Source organism: Vulpes vulpes, chromosome 4 (genome assembly GCF_048418805.1).
Source record: "Vulpes vulpes isolate BD-2025 chromosome 4, VulVul3, whole genome shotgun sequence".
NCBI lineage: Eukaryota > Metazoa > Chordata > Mammalia > Carnivora > Canidae > Vulpes > Vulpes vulpes.
In genome coordinates this window covers 94413277-94440512 of record NC_132783.1, presented here as the reverse complement: position 1 = coordinate 94440512, position 27236 = coordinate 94413277, and the positions used below count along the sequence as shown (strand labels likewise).

At 44.6% G+C, this 27236-nt stretch overlaps 1 protein-coding gene across 11 annotated transcripts in view; it reads left to right on the top strand.

Moving 5' to 3' along the window:
- Positions 1-27236, top strand: part of MCC (MCC regulator of WNT signaling pathway) — a 349930-nt gene that overhangs the window by 27040 nt on the left and 295654 nt on the right. For 2 of the 11 annotated variants that reach the window (XR_012001144.1, XM_026006013.2), the window contains exon 1: positions 19485-19759. The exons of 6 other annotated variants lie outside the window; for them this stretch is intronic. Coding sequence is in view for 1 of the 5 variants with exons in the window: in XM_026006013.2 (XP_025861798.1) it covers positions 19703-19759 (57 nt within the window). In the remaining 4 variants the exon portion in view is untranslated. Of the gene's footprint in view, positions 1-19484; positions 19760-20542; positions 20728-27236 lie in introns of those variants that run through there. 3 more of the 11 variants (XM_072756467.1, XM_072756470.1, XM_072756474.1) reach the window with 3 other exon arrangements.

Below are 27236 nucleotides of genomic sequence, written 5' to 3'. Positions count from 1 at the left end.
GAATCCCACGTCGGGCTCCCGGTGCATGGAGCCTGCTTCTCCCTCTGCCTGTGTCTCTGCCTCTCTCTCTCTCTCTCTCTCTCTCTGTGACTATCATAAATAAATAAAAATAAAAAAAAATAAAAAATAAAATAAAGCTCTATGCCCAACATGGGGCTTGAACTCACAATCCTGAGATCAGGAGTTGCATGTTCTACTGTCTGAGCCAGCCAGGTGCCTCATAAATTTTTAATTAAATTAATTAATTAACTAATTAATTAATTTTTACAGTAGATTCCATGCCCAGTGTGGAGCTTGAACTCACAACCCTGAGATCAAGAGTTGCATGCTCTACTGACTGGACCAACCAGATGCCCCTACATTTTTTATTTTAAATAAATATTTTAAAATATAAATCTGAATTAAGGAAGAGTATTAAATAGAATATAGCACAGATGGCACATGGTCTGGCAAAAGTTATAAAGGTGATACGTGAAAGGCAGGCTTGTAAATACTTGTGTTTGCATGTCTGTTTGGGTACTTACTAACTTTGTGACTTTGAGGAAATTATTTCATCTTTGAGCTTTTGTTGTCTTCATCTCAAAATGGCAATAACATACCCTGTATGTAAAGAATGTAACATTGTGCTTTAAAAAATGAATGTACTTAAAATGTAGCTCCTCCCCATCTAACTACACTCTTCAAAAGTTATTTATTTATTTATTTTTAAAAGTTCATTTGTGGGATCCCTGGGTGGTGCAGCGGTTTGGCGCCTGCCTTTGGCCCAGGGCGCCATCCTGGAGATCCGGGATCGAATCCCACATCGGGCTCCTGGTGCATGGAGCCTGCTTCTCCCTCTGCCTGTGTCTCTGCCTCTCTCTCTATCTCTCTGTGACTATCATAAATAAATAAAAATTTAAAAAATAAATAAAAAATAAATAAATATATTTCTAAAAAAAAATAAAAGTTCATTTGTTTTGAACTTCTGCTTTTTTTTTTTAAATTAAAGTTTTTATTTATTTATTAATGAGAGACATACAGAGAGAGGCAGAGACCCAGGCAGAGGGAGAAGCAGGCTCCATGCAGGGAGCCCGATGTGGGTCTCCACCGGAACTCAGGGGTCACGCCCCTAAGCCGAAGGCAGGCGCTAAACCACTGAGCCACTCAGGGATCCCAAAACTTCATCATTTATATCCGATTTCCTCCACAGATCAATCTCGAGCCATCCCCATACAGTGCAGTATCTAATTGGAAATCATCGGGCCTCCACCTCTTTATAATTCATTTGCTTCCCTTTTGTCCTTGTATGACTTATAAAGCACTTAAGTTTCCGATGTGTCTTGTGATATTTAAGCTATAGAACATCTGAAGTCTGTAAGACTACGAATATCAAAGCTGAAATAGGAGGATCCCTGGGTTGCTCAGTGGTTTGGTGCCTGCCTTTGGGCCAGGGTGTGTCCTGGGTTCGAATCCCACGTTGGGCTCCCTGCATGGGGCCTGCTTCTCCCTCTGCCTATGTCTCTGCCTCTCTCTCTCTCTCTGTGTCTCTCATGAATGAATAAATAAAATCTTAAAAAAAAAAAGCTGAAATGATATTCTGATAGTATTTTTCCTTTTGATATTCACAAAATGGTTCTGGAATTTCTGGGACATCTGGGTATTGTGAGGTAGCCAACTTGATGGTATACCTTTCCCCATTTGCATCTTCATTAGCCCATCCACACTGGCATTGTTGAAGGCATGTGGATTGCATTTACAATTTACATGGCCATATGCTATGATTCCATTTTTAAATTCTATTTGTGGAATGAAGTTTTTATGGAAAACATTTTGCTACAGAGTTGTGAATGTACTTAGGAAGATCCATGTAGTACATCATGACAGCTCTTTCCCTATCATCACCACATGCACTCACCACCTCCTTATTTGAAGCGCCTTCTTTAACATCTAGCCATATACATCCATTTTTGGTATGATCATTCATGAAACAACTGCTGGTACACCTGTATATATGTGAATGATGGCATATCTGATTAAGTAGACACTCCTATTAAAGTGTCATATGCTCAAATAAATCTCCCAGTGTCCATTTCAATATAATGCAATAAACTCACTTTCCCAGCAAACTCAGAAATTGCAAGCCAAGCCCCATGTGGACCCAAGAGTCTGTTAATTCCACATATGGCCAATTCCCTGAAGGAAAATGTTTAAATACAGTCTTTTTTTTTTTTTAAGTGGGTTAGCTAACAGAAAATTTAATTCATATGCTAAAGTGTGTCAGGCAGCTGAGTTCCAGCACCCAGTTCATCATTATCTTGAATTGTGGGTTTAATCAAGTTCCTTCACTTAATGCGAATATTTGTATTCAAAACCTAGCATCCTGCTTTAAGGAAAATGCTCACCTTTTATTTCTTTTGGATAGTCCTCAGCTTTGGGAAATCCCATGAAGACAGCCAATGAAGTGAATCTAATTGGGTGGTGGAACACGAGAGCTTTCATTAAAATAGCTTTGTCCAAGGAGACATTTTCACTCTACTTTTGTATCCGTTCCAGTGCTGTTTCCATTTTATTTTGCTTAAATTAAAAGGGAATGTTATTACAATGAAAGCTTCGTTTTAGAAACATAGACCTTTTTTTTTTAAGATTTAATTTATTCATGAGAGACACACAGAGAGAGGCAGAGGCAGAGGGAGAAGGGAGAAGCAGGCTCCTCACAGGGAGACCAATGCGGTACTGGATCCCAGAACTCCAGGATCATGCCCTGAGCTGAAGGCAGCCATTCAACCGCTGAGCCACCCAGGTGTCCCTAGAAATATAGATCTATAGGATCAAGTCAGAGAGTTGGGCTGACTGCTGCATTAGTTGACAGATTTTGTATGACTGCCCCAGGTTGGGAGGGCAGTTTGGATACAAAGCCAGCACATGTAATGGAGTTTATTTGTTCAGGGCTGGGCAGCAGATATAATAAAATTATACACTCTCTTTGTGTAACCCTGTCTTTTATATCTTCCTGTAGTTGCTCATTCATTCATTTTTCAGATGTAAATTAAAAGTGGAGGTTGAAGATTAGATGTGCCAGGGCTCATGTGGGCTCTATGAAATGTAGTTTCTCTCACTCCTTCCTGGATCAAGACAGAAATATAAATGAGCTCCAGGAGAACATTCAAGCCTTACAAGAATTCATTTCTGTCAAGAATAGGTAGTTGGCTTTGCTAGCAGACGTGGCCTATGAATTTATTTTCCTCTTGTTCTTATTATTTGTTATTGTTCTTTTAATTCAGTTAGCAATACAAAGGGTTTTAAGCAATATTCTCAAATTATCTTTATAGTCTTTCAATTGTGAATATGATTAATGTGAAGCAGGTTCTTTTAGAAGAAACATCCCTTGAAAGTCTACCTCGAGTCCAAGCGGCGTCTGGGTACTTTGCAAGGAGAAACAATCCATTCATCCCAATCTTTTGCTGTCATTTAAAAACAAAACAAAACAAAAATTGGTCAAATGAAGAGCATTTGATCTCTCTGGATGCTATTAAGATTATTTACATAACAAACTTGACTCTCTAAACTAGTCTGGTGCCACAGAACTTAGTATTAGGTTGAACTGTTTAAAATTCATGCTGTTTACTGTTTATGTTCTATGAAAATGTTGATTCCATGAGATTCAATGTAATGCCTATCAGCTGTGGAGCACCTGCTAGATAAGTAACTGCGTCCAATATCTGAAGACTATGCAAACTTTAACAATAGAAAAGACAGTACTTTGAGAGCTGCTATTGTTAGCAATTTGGGGATTTCCTAGTGGGGATGAGGGTGTATGAATGAGAGCACCGCACTGAGTGTGGGATTTATAACTTAATATCTTCTAATCCTAACCTTAAAAGAGCCTCATCCAGTGGTGAAAATCACCAGTTGTATTTGCAGAGAACATGAATACTGACTACAATTTATAATGTATTTTTTAAAATTGTTTCTTGTTGAGACGCCTGGGTGGTTCAGTGGTTGAGTAGACACTGAGCTACCCAGGCATCCCCCCTCTCTATGCTTTTCAAGCACATTGTTCATATACCTCTGGGTTAGCAATGAAGTCTCTTTTTCATGTTCATCTCCCTCCTAGAGTGTGAGCATATCAAGGGCAGGAGTTCTGTCTTTGTGTCTCTCCAGTACCTGTCAGATTGCTTGGCACAGGCTCATTCATTTGTTTTATCTCCGAATCATACATTCATTCCAAATTGGACCCTCTTAATAAACTTCCATTAAATAAATGGATGGATGAATGATACTTTGTTTTAGAGCTAACTTGTGAAATCCATGGGCAAATTTTAGGGTGTATGGTTGAAGCTCCCTACCCATTGCATAGCCAGGTAAGCATGTGAGAAAAACAGTTACTACCATCTTGAAACCATTCAGTTATCCTCATTGTTCTTTGGATTAACTCAAACTCTTCATATGTTCTATAAGCTTTATAAGTCATTGCCTATGATTCCAGCTCATTTCTTCACATTGTCCCATTTATATCCATGTTCCAGCCACATCAGCCTTCTTATACTAACTCACTGTGTATTCCTTCCCTACTAAGCCTTTGCACATGCTGCCCAGTAACCTAAACAACCCTTTCTCCCATTCTTCACCTAGTTAACTTCTGCACATCCTTTCAATCTTAGCCTACATATCTCTTCCCCGAAGACCTCCCCTCTCCACTCACCTAGGCTAGATCTAGCTTTCCTGTACTCTCGTGTTTCTATACTCCAGTCCTTCAGAGCACACACTACAGCTCCTAATTTTATGTTTATTTTCTATGATTAGTAAAAATGTATCAGTAACCTGTTGCCACATTAATGTTGTGTAATAAAACACCACAAAATTTCAGTGGCACTCAGCAGGAAATGTTTATGGCTCAAGTATTTGGAGTCAGCTGCAGGCTGGCAAGGCAACTGTCGTTCTTGGTTATAGGGCTTGGCTAACGCTTGTATCTGGGGAGGAGCTGCCTGACTGCTGATCTGAGACCCGGGCAACTGCTCCGCATGTCTCTCACCCTCCAGAAAGCTGTCTCAGACACACTCTCGTGTTAGTGGCAGATGTGCAGGAGGACACATGGAAGGCTCTTGAGGTGGCATAGGTACACCATTACTTCTGGCTTATTCTAGTGGCCAATGTAAGTCTTATGGACAAGTCCAGAATCAGAGTGGGAGGGCACTGCAAAGTTACAAGTGAAGACTTGTTGACAAGGAGTTGTAAAGGTTGGGGCCATCTTGCATCCTATCACAATGTGACTCTAGGATCAATGGAAGCCAATGCTGGTATCTCTTTTTTTTTTTTTTAATTTTTATTTATTTATGAGAGAGAGAGAGAGAGAGAGAGAGGCAGAGACATAGGCAGAGGGAGAAGCAGGCTCCATGCACCGGGAGCCCGACGTGGGATTCGATCCTGGGTCTCCAGGATCGCACCCTGGGCCAAAGGCAGGCGCTAAACCGCTGTGCCACCCAGGGATCCCCTGGTATCTCTTTTTATTCACCATTCTTTCCCTAGTACTAAGCAAGATGCTTGATATATAGTAGTTGATAATATTTCTTGAATGAAGGCCTGAACGAATATGAAAAGACATCAATCTGTTACTGATATCTCAAAAATCTAGAGAAATGTTCATTTTTGGAAGAAATGCCTGCCTTAAGAAAAGTAAAAGAAATTCAGAATTGTCATCTATTCCTCATTCTTTAAATTTCCAAATTGCCCCCAAAACAGCTATTTGCATTGTGGGATTAGATTTTCTCATGAGATACATTTCTCTCTCTATTCTTGTTGCCAGTAAGAGTGTTTGAAAATAATTTCAGGGACGCCTGGGGCTCAGTGGTTGAGCGTCTGCCTTTGGCTCAGAGTGTGATCCTGGGGTTCTGGGATTGAGTCCCACATCGGGCTCATTACATGGAGCCTACTTCTCTCTCAATGTCTCTGCCTCTCTCTGTGTGTCTCTCATGAATAAATAAATAAATATTAAAAAAAAAAAGAAAATAATTTCAAATGAAAAGAGTTAAACATGAGCTGTATGAAGAAAGGGGACAAAAACTTAATATATTGGATATGATGGAAAAATAGGGTAGCTTTTGCTAGTTTAGATAGTAGCCTGTGCACACTTTCTCATGTTCTATAGACTTTCACAAAACAGTCTCTGAAGGGCCAACAGGAGGCCGATGGTGCATTCAAATAGCATGTTCCTAATAACTGGGAAAATAAGTCAAATATTTTCATTAATTCTAGAGCATGAAATCCTAAAAAGATCCTAAGGGTATGAGACACAAACAGAAAGGAACAGAAAGGGGTGCCTGGGTTGCTCAGTTGGTTGAGTGTCTGCCTTTAGCTCAGATCATGACCTCAGGGTCCTGGGGTCAAGCCCTGCATTGGGCTCCCTACTCAGCAGGGTCTCTGCTTCTCCCTCTGCCCCTCTTACCTTCTCTCTCTCTCTCAAATACATAAAATCTTTGAAACAAAAAGAAAGGAACTTGAGCTGGAAAGGAAAGACAGAAAGATGGGCATTGTCAAGAATGTGAAACCTTAAATGGGCTTCATATTTGGTGAGTGGTAAAGGAGTTGGGGAATATGGATTCAAATGCTGTTGGAAGTTCTATAGGGATATGAGAATAGGGTTGGGTGGCTCAGTCCAGTGAGCATCTGCCTTTGACTCAGATCTGATCCCAGGGTCCTGGGATTGAGCCCTGCATAGGGCTCCCTGCTCACTGGGGGTCTGCTTCTCCCTGGCCTTCTGTCCCTCCTCCCTGCTTATGTTTTTCTCTCTCTCTTTTTCTAGTAAATAAATGAAATCTTAAAAAAAAAAAAAGAGTATGAGGATAATTTAACTGAACCATGTAATTTGGTATCTTTAATAAAGAAATGTATTCTTTGATTCTGTCTTCATTTAAGAAATAATGCCTCTTTTCTCCAGGGGTGACATTCAAAATACTTGATAAAAGGGAGTAGTCACAGTGATGGAGGAAGGTTCTAGAGTCCTTGATTATGCCAGCGTTAGTCCTCTGGCAGCTACACTGTGGGAAATTTTGGGAGTTTCTGGAGATAGGAATGGGGTAGCTGCCATGGGGCAGTGGCTGGTCAGGAAGTGGGCACTCTCTGATTTGGGGTGGTGGTTATTTGCCAACTAGACCAGAATTATTTCTATTTTCTAATACTCATACAGCCGATAGATGGTAATGGTCGTGCAACTCTGCAAATATACTGAAAACCATTGAATTGTACCATTAAAAAGTACATTTTGGGGTGCCTGGATGGCTCAGTTGGTTAAGCATCTGATTCTTGGTTTCAGCTCAGATCATGATCTCAGGGTCCTCCCATGTCAGGTTCCATGCTCAGTGAGGAGTCTGCTTGAAAATTCTCTCCCTCTGCCCCTCCCTCCGCTGCTTGTGTGTGTGCATGCTCTCCCTTTCTCTAGCTCTCCAATAAAGTTATGGTGATGGCCAGACTTAATGAGAGTGCCTGGTAATCACATGAAAAAACGTTAACTGGAGTACAAGTAAGGGTCATGGCTAGAGATGCTGATCACACAGCATTTGCTTGGAGGGGAGAGTTTGAGCTCATGTGGCAATCATGCAAAGCAACTGATGATGGCTGGGAGAGATAGTCTGGAGCCTGCTCCTCGCGCTTTGGCTTGTCCCTATGAAAAATCCCTACCATGGCTGCCCATCCACTGGCACTTCCTGGACTCAGTCAGGGATGATTTTCCCCAGCCTGTGCCTGAGAACTTCCTTCTTCAGTCATCAGCTTGGGACAATGCCAAGCAAACTGTCTTCTTTGTCATTAGGTCTATGAGGCATACTGGATTAATTATTTCTCTTTTTTTGGGCAGCTTTTATAACATATTCTAGCTAAAAGAAAGTATTGGAATGATGCTGTTTTAGCCTCCCAAAGAGCCCCACAAATAACAGTGGCAGGCATTTGGAATTCATTTAATTTAAGCATATTCTCCAAATTTTACTACATCTATTTTCATGCATCCATTTAATAATATATTTTTTCATTTTCTTTTCTAGGAGAATGACCATAATATGCAAGCACTCCTGGGAGGATTTTACCCCTCCCCCCTTTTTAAAACTCCCTTGGATTTCCAAATCCCTAATCTCCACTGATTATTTTCCCTTTCTTTTTTTTTTTTTTAATTTTATATCTCTTAATTAAGAGATATATATATTTTTTAATTTTTTTTTTATTTATTTATGATAGTCACAGAGAGAGAGAGAGAGAGAGGCAGAGACACAGGCAGAGGGAGAAGCAGGCTCCATGCACCAGGAGCCTGACGTGGGATTTGATCCCGGGTCTCCAGGATCGCGCCCTGGGCCAAAGGCAGGCGCCAAACCGCTGCGCCACCCAGGGATCCCTATTTTCCCTTTCTATAGAGAATTTGATATAGTTTAAAGACATTTGGAGAACAAATGAGTAAAGGTTTGGAAAGATACTTTGAATATTTAAGACAAAATGACACAGATATTTATTGGGTTCCAAAATATCAGATAGCGAAGAGATTTTTGAAACATCACATGAATGATGAGATGTGAATCTCAACTAGGAATTCCCCACTAATAATGACAGGGATGTTGATGCCAAATGATTCTAGGTTGAGAATACCTAGGATGGGAGGGAGGCAGCCCATAAATGCAGTTACCTTACAGGGTTTCTTTGTTTGAGTTACATTTGCCATTGGAGAAGACTGGAATTTTGCTTGTTCTATGTGTGAGATTTAATCTGGAAATAGTTTTCAAGTATTTCTTTTCTTAGCAAATTTTAAACACAGACTAACCAAATTATCTACTGCATTCCATCTATTTCACAGCAGTAAGTCATTGGGTCTAAAAGCAATGTAGCTGATTTCATAAACAATAAGGTGAAGACCCAGCATGATGGAACAGACTTCAGTTACCAGTTTAGGGAGGGATCCACTATGGTAATAGCTCAGAGTTTCTAATCCCAGTCAAAAAGGAACTCCAGGATAACTTGACTGAAGGGGCATAGTACAGGGAGAAAAGCTCAGAAGTAGAAGTTATGATTTTGATTTAAGACCTCATCCAGGGCAGCCCTGGTGGCGCAGCGGTTTAGCGCCGCCAGAAGCCGGGGATGTGATCCTGGAGACCCAGGATCGAGTCCCACATCAGGCTCCTTGCGTGGAGCCTGCTTCTCCCTCTGCCTGTGTCTCTGCACCTCTCTCTCTCTCTCTCTCTGTGTCTCTCATGAATAAATAAATAAAATCTTTAAAAAAAAAAATAAGACCTCATCCAATAGTTAAGTATTGGTGAGGCTTTGTGGCAACATGCTTCTCAAAAGTTATCTCTCTGTGCTCTCTCAGCTTTTCCCTTCCTAATCAGTATTCAATCCACACAAATCTAGCTTCTATTTCTCTCCACCATTTAATGAAATTGCTTCTTTCAAGGTCACCAGTGATCTCTAAAACCAATGGACAGGGCAGCCCGGGTGGCTCAGCGGTTTAGCGCTGCCTTCAGCCCAGGGCGTGATCCTGGAGTCCCAGGATTGAGTCCCACATCGGGCTCCCTGCATGGAGCCTGCTTCTCCCTCTGCCTATGTCTCTGCCTCTCTCTCTCTGTGTCTCTCATGAATTAATAAATAAAATCTTTAAAACAAACAAACAAAAAAACCCAAAGGACATGCCAGTCTATTTCATTGAAAACTCCCATCTAGTTCCTTGTCTTCTTTTTTTTCTTTTCTTTTCTTTTTTTTTTTTTTAAGATTTATTTATTTGAGAGAGAGAGAAAGTGAGTGCAGGGGGGAGGGACAGAGAGAGAGGAGAGAGAATCCCAAGCAGACTCCTGGCTGAGCATGCTGCTCGAAGCAGAACTCCATCACACAATCCATGAGATCATGACCTGAGCTGAAACCAAAGGTCAAATGTTCAGCCAACTCCCAGGCACCCCTGTATTTTTTTTAAGTAGGTTCCATGCTCAGTGTGGAGCTGGAACTCACAACCCCAGATCAAGAGTAACATGCACCACTGACTGAGCCACCCAGATGCCGCTCCTCCGGTATTTTTTTTTTTTAAGATTTTATTTATTTATTCATGAGAGATACACACAGAGAGAGAGAGGCAGAGACACAGGCAGAGGGAGAAGCAGGCTCCATGCAGGGAGCCCGATGTGGGACTCGATTCCGATTCCGGATCTCCAGGATCACACCCTGAGCTGTAGGCGGCGCTAAACTGCTGTGCCACCGGGGCTGCCCTCCTCCAGTATTTTGACACAAATCCCAGACATTGTGTCATTTCACCCCTAAATATTTCAATATATATCTATACAAGATAAAGACTTTTTTTTTAAGATAAAGACTTTTTAAAGTATAACCTTAAGACCATTAACACATCTAAAAACTAATAATTTTTAATATCATCAAATACCTGAAAAGTATGTTTCTGAACGTCTCATAAATATATAATTTTTACAGTCAGGTTGTTTGACTCAAGATCCCAATAAGAACCACACATTAGGGATCCCTGGGTGGCGCAGTGGTTTGGCGCCTGCCTTTGGCCCAGGGCGCGATCCTGGAGATGCGGGATCGAATCCCACATCGGGCTCCCGGTGTGTGGAGCCTGCTTCTCCCTCTGCCTGTGTCTCTGCCTCTCTCTCTCTCTGTGACTATCATAAATAAATAAAAAATTAAAAAAAAAAGAACCACACATTACAAATTGTTTGCTATGCCTATAGGTTTCCCCTTCCATTAATATTTCACCCATTCACTTGCAATTTATTTGAAGAAACCAAATTGTTTGTCCTGTAGAGCTATAGTCTGGAATTTGTTGATTGCACCCCTGTGATTAATTTAACATGTTCCTGAGCTAAGATGGCCTCATAGGTGGTATTGTATTCTTCCAACAAAAGTCGTGTGTTTGGTGGTGTGTCTTTTTTTTATGGCAGTAGATGTGCTTTCTACCTAAATCTATTAATTCATTAGAGGTTGTAAATTGGAAATTTACAATTTACAATTCCATTGTAAAGTGGAATATTCCACTTCTATCAGTTTTTCATTTATTCACAGGAATATTTCTATAAAGGAGAAACTTTTCTTTCTTTCTTTTTAAGATTTTATTTATTTATTCATGGGAGACACAGAGAGAAAGAGAGCATGTGGCAGACACACAGGCAGAGGGAGAAGTAGGCCCTGCAAGGAGCCCGACATGGGACTAGATCCCTGGTCTCCAGGATCAGGCCCTGGGCTGAAGGCAGCGCTAAACCACTGAGCCACCGGGCTGCCCAAAGAAGAACTTTTCTTTTGTCTTTTTTTGGTTACCTGGTGGTAAGGTTAGTATAGGGATAGATTTCCCAGGGGCCTGGTGGCTCAGTCACTCAGTAGGGGAGTCTGCTTCTCCTTCTGCCTCTCCCCCCTCTCCCTGCTAGAGCTCTCTCACGCACACTCTCTCTAAAATAAATAAAGATAAAATATTTTTGGGGGGACACCCAGGTGGCTCAGTGGTTGAACATCTGCCTTTGGCTCAGGGCATGATCCTGGGTCTCACATCAGGCTCCCCACAGGGAGCCTGCTTCTCTCTCTGCCTATGTCTCTGCCTTTCTCTCTCTCTGTGTCTCTCACAAATAAATAAATAAAATATTTTGTAAACCTTTTTTAAAAAATGGAATAGATTTACCTTGTAAAAAATGTAAAAATATCTCTGCCCTGTTCAAAGTCTTCCCGTGGCATCTTCACCTTCACGTATACAGAATGAAATCTGTGGCCCACACAATACCCTGCATAGTCCGGCTCCTCCATCATCTTTTTCATCATGTTCCAGAATACTGTCTACCTTTTTATTGAAATTTAAAATTAAATTAAATAAAAAATTTTAAGTTATTTGGAATTTATTCACCTTAAGAAGGTGAAGTCCTTTCCTACCCCTGGATTTTTGCACCTGCTGCTCCTGCTGCCTGGTCACCTTCTCCCACTTTCTATCTATTTTGGATCCTTTTTGACCTTCTGATGAAATGTCATCTCTTCATTGAGGCCGTCTCTGACTGCTTCCCTTAGTGGGCCTGCTCTGCCTCATCATGGCTTCTGTTTAATTCTGTGTTAACACCTTTTTAATAAAGAAGTTGTGACTGTCTTCTTTATTTATTAATCATTTTCCACCAAGCACTCTAGCTCTGTGAAAGCAAGGATTTCTTTCTGTCCCATACACTACTGAATCCCAAAGCACAGCGCCATTTCTGGCATAAAGTGGATGCTTTTCTTTTCTTTTCTTTTCTTTTCTTTTTTTTTGAATAAACACCACAAACTTGCTGACCCTGCATATCCTCATCTATATAAGTGTGATAAGTGTGATGGGCTGGGCTGGGCTGGGTTGAACTAGGTGATTTCTAGGATTTCTTCCACTTTTTAATGTTGTCCTCTCTGAGGACACATAGACCAAGACAAAGATTATCCAGTGCAGTGCTTCCTGAAGCAAATGATGTCTGTGATGGGACAGGCCATTGAGGCTGTCTGGAAGCTCCCAACCTGGGACTCAGGCCTGGCCCAGCACCTGAGAGAAGAGCTGGCTTGGTGATTGAGCAGAGGGCCACTGGAGTTGGGTTAGGGAGAGCACTTTTGAACTCATGGGGATAGGACAATGGGGTAGGCTTACAGATTTAGGGCAGGAAATTCTTTTCAGTGTATACTTTGAGGGCTCCCTGACTTTTATGACCCTTAAGGAATTAGGGGTTTGGAACTTCCTGCATTCCCATGGGTTTGAAATCTCCCTTTCCCCTGAAAAGTCACTTTCTTCTTCTGCAGGAAATCCCACCAATTTATCATTATTTAAACGCATTCTTTCTACAGTGCAAATGCTTTGGGCTTGTTTGAGGAGATTATGAGTATTTTTCACCTTTGTGTGAATTACGTTAATTAGACTGCTTTCTTCCTAAATCTGTGGTGTCAATGTTGTGTTTAGGTTAAGAGACTCAAGGGTAAGGGGGACAACTCTGGGGTTTGGGTCCTTGTGTGGGCTGGAGGAGCACAAGCCTGACTTTGTACAGAGCAAGAGTGGCTTGGATACCCTACAGGTAGAAATAGAGGGCTTAGGCCAGCTAGTCCCAAAGTTTTAGTCAGTTTCCTTAATGCTGGAGCTTCAAGACTTTTATCCAAGATTGCTTTGATTAATCTGATATTCATTACAAGTAGAGGGTACAGACAAGACCCAGAATATTATCCCTACTGTGTAAAAATTCACTGAGGTCAGCAGACATGCATAGAGGGGCCAGAATGCCCCTGACAGCAGAAAGGCAGTACCAGTATGGCTACAGCATGCAATCAGCATACAGACGTGTCCTCTCACTTTCCCAGGACTGCTGCTGCCTCTTGTCCCAGAGATCAGATGGAAAGAGATTAGCCTCTAGGACAGACAAGGCCCAGGAAGGAAGGGAACTCAGGGTCTTGCCCAGTTGGAAAGCAGGTTTTTCTCCTCCTAGACTTGCTCTCTGATCCTGATAAACACCTCTGCTACCTCCTCCTGCTCACACATCTTGATGGGAGCTTACTTTCTGCTGAAGCAGAACTTGGAGAAGCTCTTCTAGAGGGATCATGTTGAAGCAGCGACAATATGGAAGGATTTGTAGGCATCAGTTATAATCTCGATGACATGTTGAGGTGCTCTTTGCGTTTCTTGGGTACTTAGAATGTTGATGCAATTGTAGTCTTATATACAACACTATCTAAGCTTTCTTGATAGTAGAGAGTCCCAGTTTGATTTTTTTTAAAAGATTTTATTTATTCATGAGAGACACAGAGAGAGAGGCAGAAACACAGACAGAGGGAGAAGCAGGCTTCTCAACGCCGGGACACCTGCACCCCGATGTTTATAGCAGCAATGTCCACAATAGCCAAACTGTGGAAGGAGCCTCGGTGTCCAACGAGAGATGAATGGATAAAGAAGATGTGGTCTATGTATACAATGGAATATTACTCAGCCATTAGAAACGACAAATACCCACCATTTGCTTCCACGTGGATAGAACTGGAGGGTATTATGCTGAGTGAAGTAAGTCAATTGGAGAAGGACAAACATTATATGGTCTCATTCATTTGGGGAATATAAAAAATAGTGAAAGGGAATAAAGGGGAAAGGAGAAAAAATGAGTGGGAAATATCAGAAAGGGAGACAGAACATGAGAGACTCCTAAATCTGGGAAATGAACAAGGGGTGGTGGAAAGGGAGGTGGGTGGGGGTGACTGGGTGACGGGCACTGAGCGGGGCACTTGATGGGATGAGCACTGGGTGTTATGCTATATGTTGGCAAATTGAACTCCAATAAAAAAAAGGAAAGAAAAGAAAAGAAAGAAAAAAGAAAAAGAGAAAGAGAAAAGAAAGAAAAGAAAAGAAAAAAAATAAAAAAGAAAAAGAGAAAAGAAAAGAAAAGAAAAAAAAAGAAAAGAAAAGAAAAGAAAAGAAAAGAAAAGAAAAGAAAAGAAAAGAAAAGAAGCAGGCTCCTCACAGGGAGCCTGATGCAGGACTTGATCCCTGGACCAGGATCTCGACCTGAGCCAAAGACAGATGCTCAACCACTATGCCACCCAGGTATCCCAACCCGTTTGATTTCTTTCTTTTTTTTTTTTTTAACCCGTTTGATTTCTGATTAGACTAAGAGGTTAAGAAAAAAAATCACAAAATATTTAAATTCTAGACTCTCATGGAATCTTAGCTTGGAAGAAAATGAATTTGGACTCCCTCTCATTGCATGAAACTGTTTTCTAAATACTATTGGCTTTCAGTGTGCCCACCAGCCTTTCCCCCAGGGCAGAACAAGGTCAGAGGTCAAGATCACAGCTGCTCTATTCCTGTGTTGACAGATAGCTCTATGGTCTTCTTTTCTTGGAGGTAAAATTTAATTATAAGTTATTTTAGTCTTCATTACCTCTCTACCATCACAAAGAGGAAATTGGATGACTCATGAAAGAAATATGCTGTTAGTGGTATATATGTCTGAAGTCTTCTCCTTACTGGTCTGTACATTGTCCAGTTCTTGCCAATTCTTCCTGCTGAAAAAGGATGAAGAAACATTAGAATCCTCTGCCTCTCCAAGCCTCTCCAAAGCAAATCTCATGTTTTGGGTCCTTGGCCCTTTCCTTTCCTCCCTTTTCAGGAACTTCACTCCATTTCTGTATCTCCAGGGTTTCCCTTAGCTGCAGATGACTAGTCAATGTCACTTACCTGCTCTAAGAAACTAGCCTGTCTCCCGAATTCCTGTCACCATCAAATTTATGGAAAGAGTCGTGTGCATGGTTACCATCCCTGGTTCTTCCTCATTCCCTGTGGTAACCTGCATTCTGTCTCCTTAGTTTTGCAGACATTTCTCTCTGAAGGACATTCAGGTCTTTGAGATGCTCTTTTATCAGTCTTGAGGCTTCTGTCCCCTCTCTAGCTTACAATACAGATGCTTCCACCTCTATCTTGACATCTTCCTTTGACTCCCAGACTCCAGGTTCCTCTGGTTATATTCTTATTTCTCTCTTTGGCCTTCCCTAACCGTTTCCTCTTTTATTCTTTCCCCTGGATGAAAAGACCTTCTTTAAGATAATGTCCTTGGATCTTTTTTCTCTGTCCCCTCTTCCTTGGCAACCTCACCTGACTTCATGGTTTTATTGATCTAATGGGGGTCACCCCAAGCCTTCATCTCACTCTCAGCCCTGATGTATCTCTGTGGCTACATTTCTAGCTTCCTGCTGAATGCCTCTCCTTGAATACCCAGTTGCTACCTCAGACTTACAATATCTCAAACATAGTTTATTCCATAACCTATTCCTTTTTTGGAATCCCTATTTTTGTTGAGGACATTGTCTGAAACCCCATTCAGCCACATTCTAGATCTATAAGTCATATTTAAATTCTCCTCTTTCCACCACAGTTTCTTTCTACTCTTTTCCATAAAATCTCCTAACCTCTGCCCCCTCCTATCCATTGGCATTGCCCCAACTTTTTTTTTTTTTAAAGATTTTATTTATTTATTCATAGAGACACAGCTAGAGAGAGAGGGGCAGAGACACAGGCAGAGGGAGAAGCAGGCACCACGCAGGGAGCCCGATGTGGGACTCGAACCCGAGTCTCCAGGATCACGCCCTGGGCTGAAGGCGGCACTAAACCGCTGCACCACCGGGGCTGCCTGGCATTGCCCCAACTTAATTCAGGCCTTTGTAGCCTATTGCGGGACTACTGGCATAGTCCAATCGGCATGTTCAGTTACCACTTTCAATTACCACCTTACCACTGTTGCCAGACTTCCGTGGAGTTGCAGCTTCTGTGGTGGATAAGTATGAAAGTCATGGTTTAAGAAAATATTCCATATAGTCAACATTACTCTTGAAAATGCCTTATATTGTTCACAAAGTAAAATCTGCAGTTATGCTGCTTCTTAAAAAGTTCAACAGTGCCAGTTTTTTCCTCTAGTCTTGGAATAGGTCATTTTCTTTTGGTTGAACACCAGATGAAGTCATCTGCTTGGCTTTAGGGGCCATCTAGTATAAAAAAAAAAAAAGTTTCTTTAAACACCAGAATCACACTCAACACTAGTCTATTTGAATTCATGTGAGTTACTCATGAGTGTGGTACGGATCCATTGGAATGTCTCAAAGCATAGCTCTGATCCTATTATTTCTGTGTTCAGAAACCTTTAGTGGCTCTTTATTGCCTATCAAAAGTCCCATTTATTTAGTCTGGTACTCAAAACTGTCCATGATCTGTCTTTAACTCATCCACGTTCCACTTTAAAACGGAACACCTGCCATTTTCCACACATGCCTGGCACATTCCTCCACCATCCATACTTTCTCTCACAGTGGTCCCCTTTATGGGGTACCTTCATCTAATTCCTCATTTTTGCTGGACTCATTTATTCTTCAGAAATCAACTCACATGCTGCCTCTCCTAAGATTCCTTCACAGTTCTCCTGCAGTTAAGTCCAGCCAAAATCCTGTTTCCTCCTCTGAACTGTAATACATCTTTACTTGTATTGCTTTCATGGGAAGTTCCATTTTCTACCTAGAACTATCATTTTCTTTATGTTTTATGAGACTATAAACACTTTATGGGTAGGGTTAATGCTTGAGTCACACACACACACACACACACACACATATATATTTTAAGATTTTATTTATTTATTCATGAGAGACACAGAGAGAGGCAGAGACACAGGCAGAGGGAGAAGTAGGCTTCCCGCAAGGAGCCTAATGTGGGACTCGATCTTGGATCCCAGGATCATGCCCTGAGCTGAAGGCAGATGCTCAACCGCTGAGCCACCCTGCTGTCCCTCCTTTATATTCACCACCATCTGTACATTAAAGCACACACTCAGTTCTCAATATGTTTTTTAAATGATTTTAAAGATTAAAAAAATTTTTTTTAAAGATCTATTTATTTGAGAAAGAGAGTGCATGGCCCTGGGCATGAGGGAGAGGAGAGGCAGAGGGAGAGGGAGAGAAAAAATCTCCAGCAGATTCCCCATTGAGCATGGAGCCTGACTCTGGGCTCCATCCCACGACCTGAAGACCACAACCTGAGCTGAAATCAAGAGTCAGACGCTCAACTGACTGAGCCACCCAGGTGCCCCTAAAAATTTTATTTTTAAGTAATCTCTACACCCAACATGGGGCTTGGACTCACAACCCTGAGATCAAGAGTTGCATGCTTCACCAACTGAGTCAGCCAGGCTCCCCAGTTCTCAATAGGTTTATTTTATTTTTTTATTTTAAAGATTTTAATTACTTATTCATGAGAGACACACACAGAGAGGCAGAGACATAAGCAGAGGGAGAAGCAGGCTCCTAAACACTCTTAGGGATTCTATCCCAGGACCCCAGGATCATGACCTGAGCGGAAAAGGCAGTCACTCAACTGCTGAGCCACCCAAGTGCCCCCTCAATAGATTTTAATGAGTAAATAAGAAAAAAAAAATGTGGCTTCCTAAGCCCTCCCCATGCAGAAGTGTTTCTCCCAGTGTGTTCTAGTCTGGCAATGCCCCAGAACTTTGGACCTTGTGCTCCCCCAAAGCAGCAAACTCTTCTTTATCCCAGTGCCTCTATCAGGCAATGAATGAACTCTCCAGGAAAGCAGCTGGGTAAGAAGATAAATGCAAATGATCGAGCTCTTTGCTCCTTCTTAAAGAGCAAAATAAACATCCTATTTGATTAAAAAAAAAATCTTGAAAATTAACAATACAATGGTTTTTTCATAGAAGGCTCTAGGAAATGCCAAATCTGTCACTGGGGATGGAGACATTTTGTTCCCATTGTGTAGAAAGACTGTTGAGGCCTCATAAGTAATCCCGCAGACCTACTGTTTTAAGGATCAGAACATTTTTTCAGTGTATTTCAAGTTCAGTGGGACTTTAAGCCTTATGGAGAGGAAAATTCCTCCCCTTCCCTGGACAGGGATGCTTTTACCTCAGGGAAACTCAAAGATGAAGGGAGCTCTGGTTCCAAGAGTTGACTGGATATAACAGGCTCTTGAAATCTTTTCTGGGCCTCCTGGGTGGCTCAGTGGTTGAGCATCTCCCTTTGGCTCAGGGTGTGATCCTGGATCGATCCGGAATGGGATCCGGAATCGAGTCCCACGTCGGGCTCCCTGCATGGAGCCTGTCTCTCATGGATAAATAAATAAAATCTTAAAAAACAAAACAAAACAAAAAAGAGAAATCTTTTCCCATTCATACTCCAAATCCCAGAAATACAAACCTAACTCTGCTCAGGTAAGCAGTAAGATTTTTAAGGAAGAGTATGGGAAATGTAATATTTAAAAGGACTGCCTGGGGTTGAGGAGGATGAGAAATTGAAACCTATTTTATATGTTTCAAGGGATGGGGCATCTTTATTATGGACGTGCAGAAAATGCAATCCGCCCCAGCGACAGAGAGGGAGTTTGACAATGAATTTACACCCTCGGTGTCGACTTTAGACCGATCAGGGAAAATGACCTCTCCCACTCTTGTAAAATCTTACTGTGCCATGAGAAGCGTACGGCGCTGCCTGATGTAGTGTTCAGATTTGTCTTGACCTTATTAAATCATGGAAAGTGGCTTCAAGGAGGAATCAAAAAAAATTTTTTTTCCTGCACAATTACTTAGGTGGCTTTCCCTGTTCCTCCTCTTCCTCCTGGTCTTGGGTCCCGTAATCGCTCTCGCAGCGAGCTGGCAAGGTGCCTGCGCCCCCCCGCCCCGCCCCCGCCCCGCCCCCGCCCCGCCCCCTCTCCGGGCCCCGCCTCCGCCTCCGCCGCCGCCCGCCGAGCGCCGTGCTCCATCCGGAGCCGCTTACAACTCCGCACGGCGCAGAAGGGAAACTTGGCGGCGGAGCGCGCCCCGCGCCGGCCCTCTGGCTCTGTGTCCTCCCGGGGCCCGAGGGCGGATCCCCCGCGGCCCGCCGCCCTGCTCGACCTCGGGAGCTCGCCGGAGCCCTCCGGGGTGCCAGGTCCCGCCGGGAGGCGCCCTCCAGCCGGGCCATGAGGGGCGGCGGGGCCCCCTAGGGGCGGCGAGGCGGCGGGGGTGGCGGCGCCCGGATCCCCGCGGCTCGGCCGCTGCAGCCGCTGCCCCCCGCCCGGCCCCGCGGCCCTCGGGAGACCCCGCGCCCTTCCCGGGGCTTCCTCGCTGTCTTGGCTGAAGATGGCTGTGTAGACCGGACTGTGCCGGAGGGACCAGGCGGCGGGCGCCGAGCAGCTGAGGCCGGGAGGCGGCGAGGGCGGAGGAGCCCGGCGCCGGGGAGCGCAGTCATGAGTTCTGGGGTCGCCGCGAGGCACGGAGACGACCCCGCGGCCGAGCTGAGCGAGGTAAGGACGCCGAGGCCGGGAGCGCGCTGCTCGGGCATCCGCCCCCCACGCCCCCGCCGGGCCCTCCCCCGAGCTCTCAGGCGGGAGGTGGCGCAGTTCAGGATTCATAGGTTTGTTTGCATCTTGTTCTAACTTGTGCTGCTTCCGACCTGAGCGGGCCTGACACCGCGGCCCGAGACAGCGGCTCGGAGGAGACCGGCTCCCGCCGCGTCCAGGCGCCGCCCCGCCCCGGCTCCCCGGTCACGGGCGCTGCGCCTCCGTAGCCGTCGGGGACCCCGAACCGAGCCGAAGCCGCCCAGTGACTAACTCGGCGGAGCCGGGGAGCCCAGCGGACGGTTGAGTCTGCCGCTTGGCGCCCTAGTGCGGTGCGTTCGGGTCGGTCCGGGCGCGGCGGCCCGTCCCGGCCGAGGCCCCTCCCCCCCGAGGCCCCTCCCCCCGAGGCCCCCAGCCGAGGCCCCTCCCCCCAGGCCCCCCCCCGGCCGAGGCTCCTCTGCCGAGGCCCCTCCCGGCCGAGGCCCCTCCCCCCGAGGCCCCCCCGGCCGAGGCCCCCCAGCCGAGGCCCCTCCCCCTCCCCCCTGAGGCCCCTCCCCCCGAGGCCCCCAGCGGCGGCCCCTCCCCCCGAGGCCCCTCCCCCCGAGGCCACCCAGCGGCGGCCCCTCCCCCCCGAGGCCCCTCCCCCCGAGGCCCCCCAGCGGCGGCCCCTCCCCCCGAGGCCCCTCCCCCCGAAGCCCCCCCCCCCCCGGCCGAACCCCCTCCACCTCCCCCCCCCCCGGCCGAGGCCCCTCCCAGCGGGGACGGGAGACCCGCGCCGGGGACGGAGCGCACCGAAGCCGCCCGGAACTTCACTTCCTGCCCGGAACCGGACTCCTGAGTCTTTGAGGCAAGATAATGTGCAATTCCCGTTTCCCACGGTAACAGAACCACTCGAGTGTTGGAGACTAGCTCTGAAATTAAAGCTCCCTCAAACGGTAGGCAAATACGTGAGCGGGAAGATGCTCAAAGCCGCCTTCTTTGATGACTTTAGGGATGCCTCGGGCACATCGCCCCTCCCCCGCCGTCCCCAGCTTTGAATACCTGAAAAGTGGCCGCGGAAAAACCTACAAAACTGGATGCCCAAAAGAGAGGAGGGAATCTGTGGGACTCGTGTCTACAGCAGGAGGGTCGGCGGCTGTGGGGTCTCCCCATAGCACCATCACTGAGCTATTTATGGGGCAAAAGTAGAAATAGTCTGTGCTTCTTGAGCACGGCTGAAGAACGTAAAGGGGAGGAAAAGACCAGTGTAAAAACAGCCGGAAGGCAGATAGGGGTGATGTCAGATTACCAACCGTGAAGGGAAAATGAAAGGATAAAGCACCCGCTGGAAGGGAGAGGGCTGGAGATGGGGAAGAGAGGGGGTGTAGATGGGAAACCCGAGCGGGCCTGCGGCTGGTATCCAGCAGTGGTGCCCTCGGCCCCAGCCTGGTGCTCTGTGTCTTGCTGCTGCGCTGTTCCTGCTCTGGGTTTGGAGTAGCATTTTGAAGTGTTGGTGAATGAGGTAGAGGCACTTCCTAATCCTGGTGGTTTCTGCAGTGATGCAGATGGTGGGGAGATCCTAAGCGAGGGAGGGCGTCGCCTGAAATCAGGGGAAGAGGCAGGAAGACCTAAATGATTTTTGCGAGTTTTACAAGCAGGAAGAGGTTTCACATCTAAAATAGGACCTGGGACCCTGCTCCACTGTTCACGCTATTTAAGGAGAATCCTGTGACTTACCTTGTAAGATCACTTAAAAATAAAAAATGGAAAGGTGTTTATCTTGCAGAGAATCTTCCCCTCGTCCTTCATGTTGTTTATTTCTATGTGGCAGCTTTAACTCCCCATGGCCTAAAGTGTGTTTAGTTGCCTTTGTTTTAAAAATGAATTCCAGGTTTGGGATGAAGGTTTCTAGAATGCTGACTAGGGAAGGAGATGGAGTCTGGGCTGACTTGCATGGTACTGGTGTAGTAGTGAGTACGTTAGATGAACCCAGGGTATCAATGAAAATTCAGGTAGGAGATTCTTTGCCTGGTTGTTTGTATCCATTCCTTGTGTATTCCTTAGAAGACTTGTGGTGGAAGTAAAGAATGGAGGGTGCTCCGTGGCCTCTGCATTAATTGGAGCAATCCTATTTGGGCATTGTAGGGCATAGTTTTTTGTCTCCGAGGAAGTAAGTTTCTGGCCAATCATGTCCTTTACCAAATTTTCTTTACTTTTTCTCAGTGTCTGCTCATCAGTTCTTACCTTCTTTCCAGCCTTCTTTCTGGGTTCAGTGATTTAATTGGCCCTCCTGTTCCACCGCCCCCATCCTAGTTTCCCTGCAGATGGGGGTAGTTGCAATAGTCTATAAGGTAATTATTTTTTGGACATACTTTCAATTAGGATATGTGCAAGAGAATTTGTAAGGCAAGGGGGTGGTGTGTGTGGTTCATACTTGTGGACCTTGAATCTCAGGTCAATCAATCATGGGTGATAGTTGTGGGACTGACCTTTTCTATATTATCCTCCAATCTGAATACAGTTCATTTGTATTTCTCACAACAGGTCTTTAGTGTAAAAGAGTTTCTGTCACAGTCATTTTTCTCTTAAACACTGGTTTTGCTTTAAGGTCTTTTTTTTTTTTTTTTTTTTTTAAGAGAGAAAGAGGCAGGCAGAGACCCAGGCAGAGGGAGAAGCAGGCTCCATGCAGGGAGCCCGATGTGGGACTCGATCCCGGGTCTCCAGGTTCACGCCGCGGGCGGAAGGCGGCGCTAAACCGGGTGAACCACCCGAGCTGCCCTGCTTTAAGGTCTTTAAGGACAAAATTGCCATCCTCCTTTGATGGTTGGTTCATCCTCCTCACCTGGAGGGTGAGGCTAATAAAACCCGTCAGGGACCTCTTTAGTACCATATTTCTTACTGGCTGGGGCTGGGAGCCTGAACACTGCAGAGGTCACTGTGGGGTCAAATTCAGCCTCTTGTTCACCAGGCATTTCAGGGGCAGGAAAAGGCCCAGCATCATCCTGGATGTCAGAAACAAGAGACCTCTCTTCTTGGTGTGGGCTTAAGAGCTAACCCCAGCTACAGAGGCCCTCCAGCCATAGGAATTGTTGACTCTTTGGCAATAATATTGTCACTGATTGCATAACATCCTGCATAGCAGGGAGTGACTTGAATCAATTTCTAGTTGTAATCTTGCCCCACTGGGTGCTAGCCCAGACAGTTGTAGCTGCTGGGGTACTGCCTTCCGTCTATGGTGTTCCAGGAATGCTTGGAGGGATTTGGGTGTGAGAGCCGCATGATTAGTAGGAGAGCTAGAGCTGGGTGTTGAGCATGAGGTGTTTTGTGTGAGAACTTTTATGATAGAAAAACAGGAAATTCACGAATGTGTCCCGTTTGTTTCTTAAGTGGGAACAATAGCTGTTTAAGATCCTGTGAGATGATTATAGGAGAGTAAAATTGCCTCTACCTGTGGGCATTCAAAACGTTTTTGTTGATCCATGACCACAAATGGCTTATATCAAGTCTGAATGCTTTAACCCAGAGCAAACTAATCTTTAGCATTAACCACAGTAGTGCCAAAGAAAAATCTGAAGTGTGATTTGGCTATTCTCTTTTCTTGGCTATTAGCTGTCCCTATCAGAGAATCAAAGGATGTTTTTCTTTTTCTACTGTGCGCATAAGGAAGGACTTCAGCACCAGCCAAATTGAAAGTCCTCAGGAGATCAAGTACAGTTTCAGCAGCACTATATTTGAATTCTCCCAAACTTTGTCAAGAGCAGGCTCTTAATTCTTCTTTTCATTGCCATGGATTTTTAGTTAGCACTCTGTTCTGTTTCTGTTTGTCTTTGTCTTCGTAAAACTTGTGGGACCAGTATGTAGTTTACCTTGCTTCACCATCACAATCACGTCTCTTAGGGATGCCGGGGTGGCTCAATGGTTGAGCGTCTGCCTTTGGCTCAGGTGGTGATCCCTAGGTCCTGGGATGAGTCCCACATCAGGCTTCTTGCAGGGAGCCTGCTTCTCCCTCTGCCTATGTCGCTGCCTCTCTCTCTCTCTCTGTCTCTCTCATGAATAAGTAAATAAAATCTAAAAAAAAAAATAAAAAAGCCCAAAACAATAACATCTCTTAGTTCTTAGAGTAATTCAGATTGTGGGAGAAAGCTATCTTCAGGTATAGTGTTACCAAGGTATAACTTAAATTCACTAACCTTTACAGAAGAGCTGTCTACTGGATCTGGTTGTCTGGTGAGAAGCTACCTATTTATGCAGCAAAATAAAAATTGCTCTTCAAGAGTTCTTTCCTGGTGATCATGAAGACCTCTGGGGATAAACAAAAAAAATCTTTCCTTAAGAATAATTTGTCTGAAGAAGTCAACTTAGATTTTTTGCCTTTTAAATATTAAACAATGGGGGATCCCTGGGTGGCTCAGTGGTTTAGCGCCTGCCTTTGGGCCCGGGGCGAGATCCAGGATCGGTCAGCGTCGGGCTCGGGGCATGGGGCCTGCTTCTCCCTCCTCCTGTGTCTCTGCCTCTCTCTCTCTCTCTCTATATATATATATATATAATAAATAAATAAATAAATCTTAAAAAAATTTAAACAATGAACAGGTAAAATTCTCCTATCATCATTTACTCTGAAACCTTAGTTGTCCCTGAAAGTCCTACTTCTTACTCTTTCCGTATCTCTTTATTCAAAGCAGCTTTCATGAGATGATTCCACTTCAGAATAGTAGGCTATAGAGGCAGTGTTGAGTGCTTTCACCATTACCTTGTGCAGTTTCTGTAGCTACTCAGCATTTTCATTAGGAAGTCCTGTGAGATCACCTAGTATTCTCACACTTTTATACTTTTTTTTTTTTAAGATTTATTTATTTATTCATGAGAAACACACAGAAAGAGACACACACAAACACACAGAGACATAGGCAGAAGGAGAAGCAGGCTCCCAGCAGGGAGCCCGACGTGGGACTCGATCTCAGGACCTAGGGATCACGACCTGAGCTAAAAGAAGACGTTTAACCACTAAGCCACCCAGGTGTCCCGTGATCACTCTTTTTTTTTTTTTTTTAAAGGGAACTCTCTCTCTCTCTTTTTTTTAAAGATATTATTTATGATAGACATAGAGGCAGAGACACAGGAGGAGGGAGAAGCAGGCTCCATGCTGGGAGCCCGATGTGGGACTCAATCCCAGGACTCCAGGATCGCGCCCTGGGCCAAAGGCTGGCGCTAAATTGCTGAGCCACCCAGGGATCCCCCCATGATCACTCTTTTGAAGGGAATCCCTAAGTTACTTGGTACTTCCTTGTAATAAGTTGTGTAATGTCTGTCTCAGCTGTAGACCACTGGCACCAGAGGGGCAGTGTCAAGACCTATCACAGAGTATGGCATGTAGGTGTTCTACAAGTGTTTGGATGAATGAATGCCTTGCCTCTTCTCTCCCTTTTGCTTTATACACATATAGAAATTCTATACACATATAGAATTGCTTTAACTGTTTTGTCTGAGGCTTTTTTTTTTTTTTTTTTTTTGACTGTCTGGTTGTGCAACAAACTGCCCTCCAAATTTAGAGGCTTAAATCTTATTTGTGCCTGATTTTGCAGTGTTGGGCAGAGTTCAGGGGGGAAGACTTGTGTCTATGACTGGAGCTAGAAGGTCCTTTTACAAAATGGCTAAATCACACAGCTGGCAGACCAGTACTGGCTGTGGACTGGGAGATCACCTTGAGTCTCTTCCACACGGGCCTGTGCCTGCTTGGGTTTCCTCTCAACATGGCAGTTGGGTTCCAAGAAGGGAGAAGTAGAAGCTGGCAGTTCTTTTAAAATGTAAGATTGAAACTGGCAGAGTCACTTTTATGTGTCTGTTGGTCAAAAACAGTTTATATGCTTAGCCCAGCTTGAAGGTGGGGGGGATATAACAAAGAATTTACAACCATTTTAAATCTACTCCTGAGGCCATAAAATGACAGAACCTTGTCTAAAACCCTGGTCTCAGGGTGGCTGGGTGTCTCAGTCTGCCTTTGGCTCGGGTCATGATCTCTGGGTCCTGGGATCGAGCCCCACATTGGGCTCCCTGTTCATCAGGGAGTCTGCTTCTCTCTTTCTTCTCTGATCCTCCCCACTGCTCATTCTCTCTCTCTCTCATAAATAAAAAAAAAAAATCCTTAAAAATAAACAAAACCCTGGTCTCTTAATTCTTGGTGCCTGGCAGTAGTTTTTGTTATTTTGTGTCTATTTTGTTATTTTGTGTCATTATCCAAACCCCTATAGAGACATTTTGTTACCCTCATAGTATAGGTGTGGAGATTGAGGCAGAATGAGGTGAAAACACTAACCAAGGTTTGCCAGACTGTTAGTGGTGGAATCAGGATCTGAACCCATGTGGTCTTTCCCCCAGGTCCTTCATTTGTACATGGCTTCCTTTCATCAGTTTCTCTTACTCTCTCAGCTTTTGATTGCATGTTCCTAGGAGCCTATTCTGTATAATAGGCCTGTTTAACTTGATTGGTATTGTTATCTCTATGCAATACCCAGATAAAGGTTATTGATAAAAATGAAATGGAGGGCAGCCCTGGTGGCTCAGCGGTTTAGCTTGCCTTCGGCCTGGGGTGTGATCCTGGAGACCTGGGATCGAGTTCCGCGTCGGGCTCCCTGCGTGGAGCCTGCTTCTCCCTCTGCCTGTGTCTCTGCGCCTCTCTCTCTCTCTCTGTGTCTCTCATGAATAAATAAATAAAAATCTTTTTAAAAAATGAAATTGATATGAAGGTGATGGCAGTGACCATATCCCTTTAAAGTGGCTGAGGAATTCTCGGCATCGTTCTTTCTAAAAGCACATCTGTCAATAAGGCATAGGGTGATCCTTCATCCGGGAGAGCCTTCCCTTCTGTCCTTGTCCCTTGTTTATGGCTAGGGAGATAGGGGCACCATGACTTCTGTCCCACTGCCTGTGTACTCGGGCATCTGAGGGGTTAGCGCCACTAGGTGTGAGGTGTCAGAATGAGCTTAAGGCTTCCTTTGTCATAAGAATTTGCATTCTACCACCCCTGCAGGTGGGGCGCTAGGCTCCTACCACAGCTGGCTACATCACTGTGGGGCTGCAGGGGGCTAAGGTTGGTGAAGAAAGCCAAGGAACCCAGTGATGTTGGTGGCCAGGGCTGCGTGGCAAGGCAGCTGAGGAAGCATAACCTGAATGTGACTGTGGGGCCATGAGTCAGACCCAGCTGGCCAGGGCAAGTAGGTCAAATGAGGCTGGGACCAGGTGAATGTCAAAATAACAAGAAAAAGGAGAAATACATTATGAGAGGAAGAGGTTATTAAAGACCAGGCAGGTGCTTGGGACTGAGGTGGCCACAGATGTGAAAGCTGGGAGAGAACCTTGGTTCTGGGGATGGCTTTTGTCTAATTGAGAAGTCGTAAAATAAATTCTGAGACCTCTTCATATTAAAGAAGTACTTACAGGAATGTGGCTACCAGATTTGAGGTAGAGC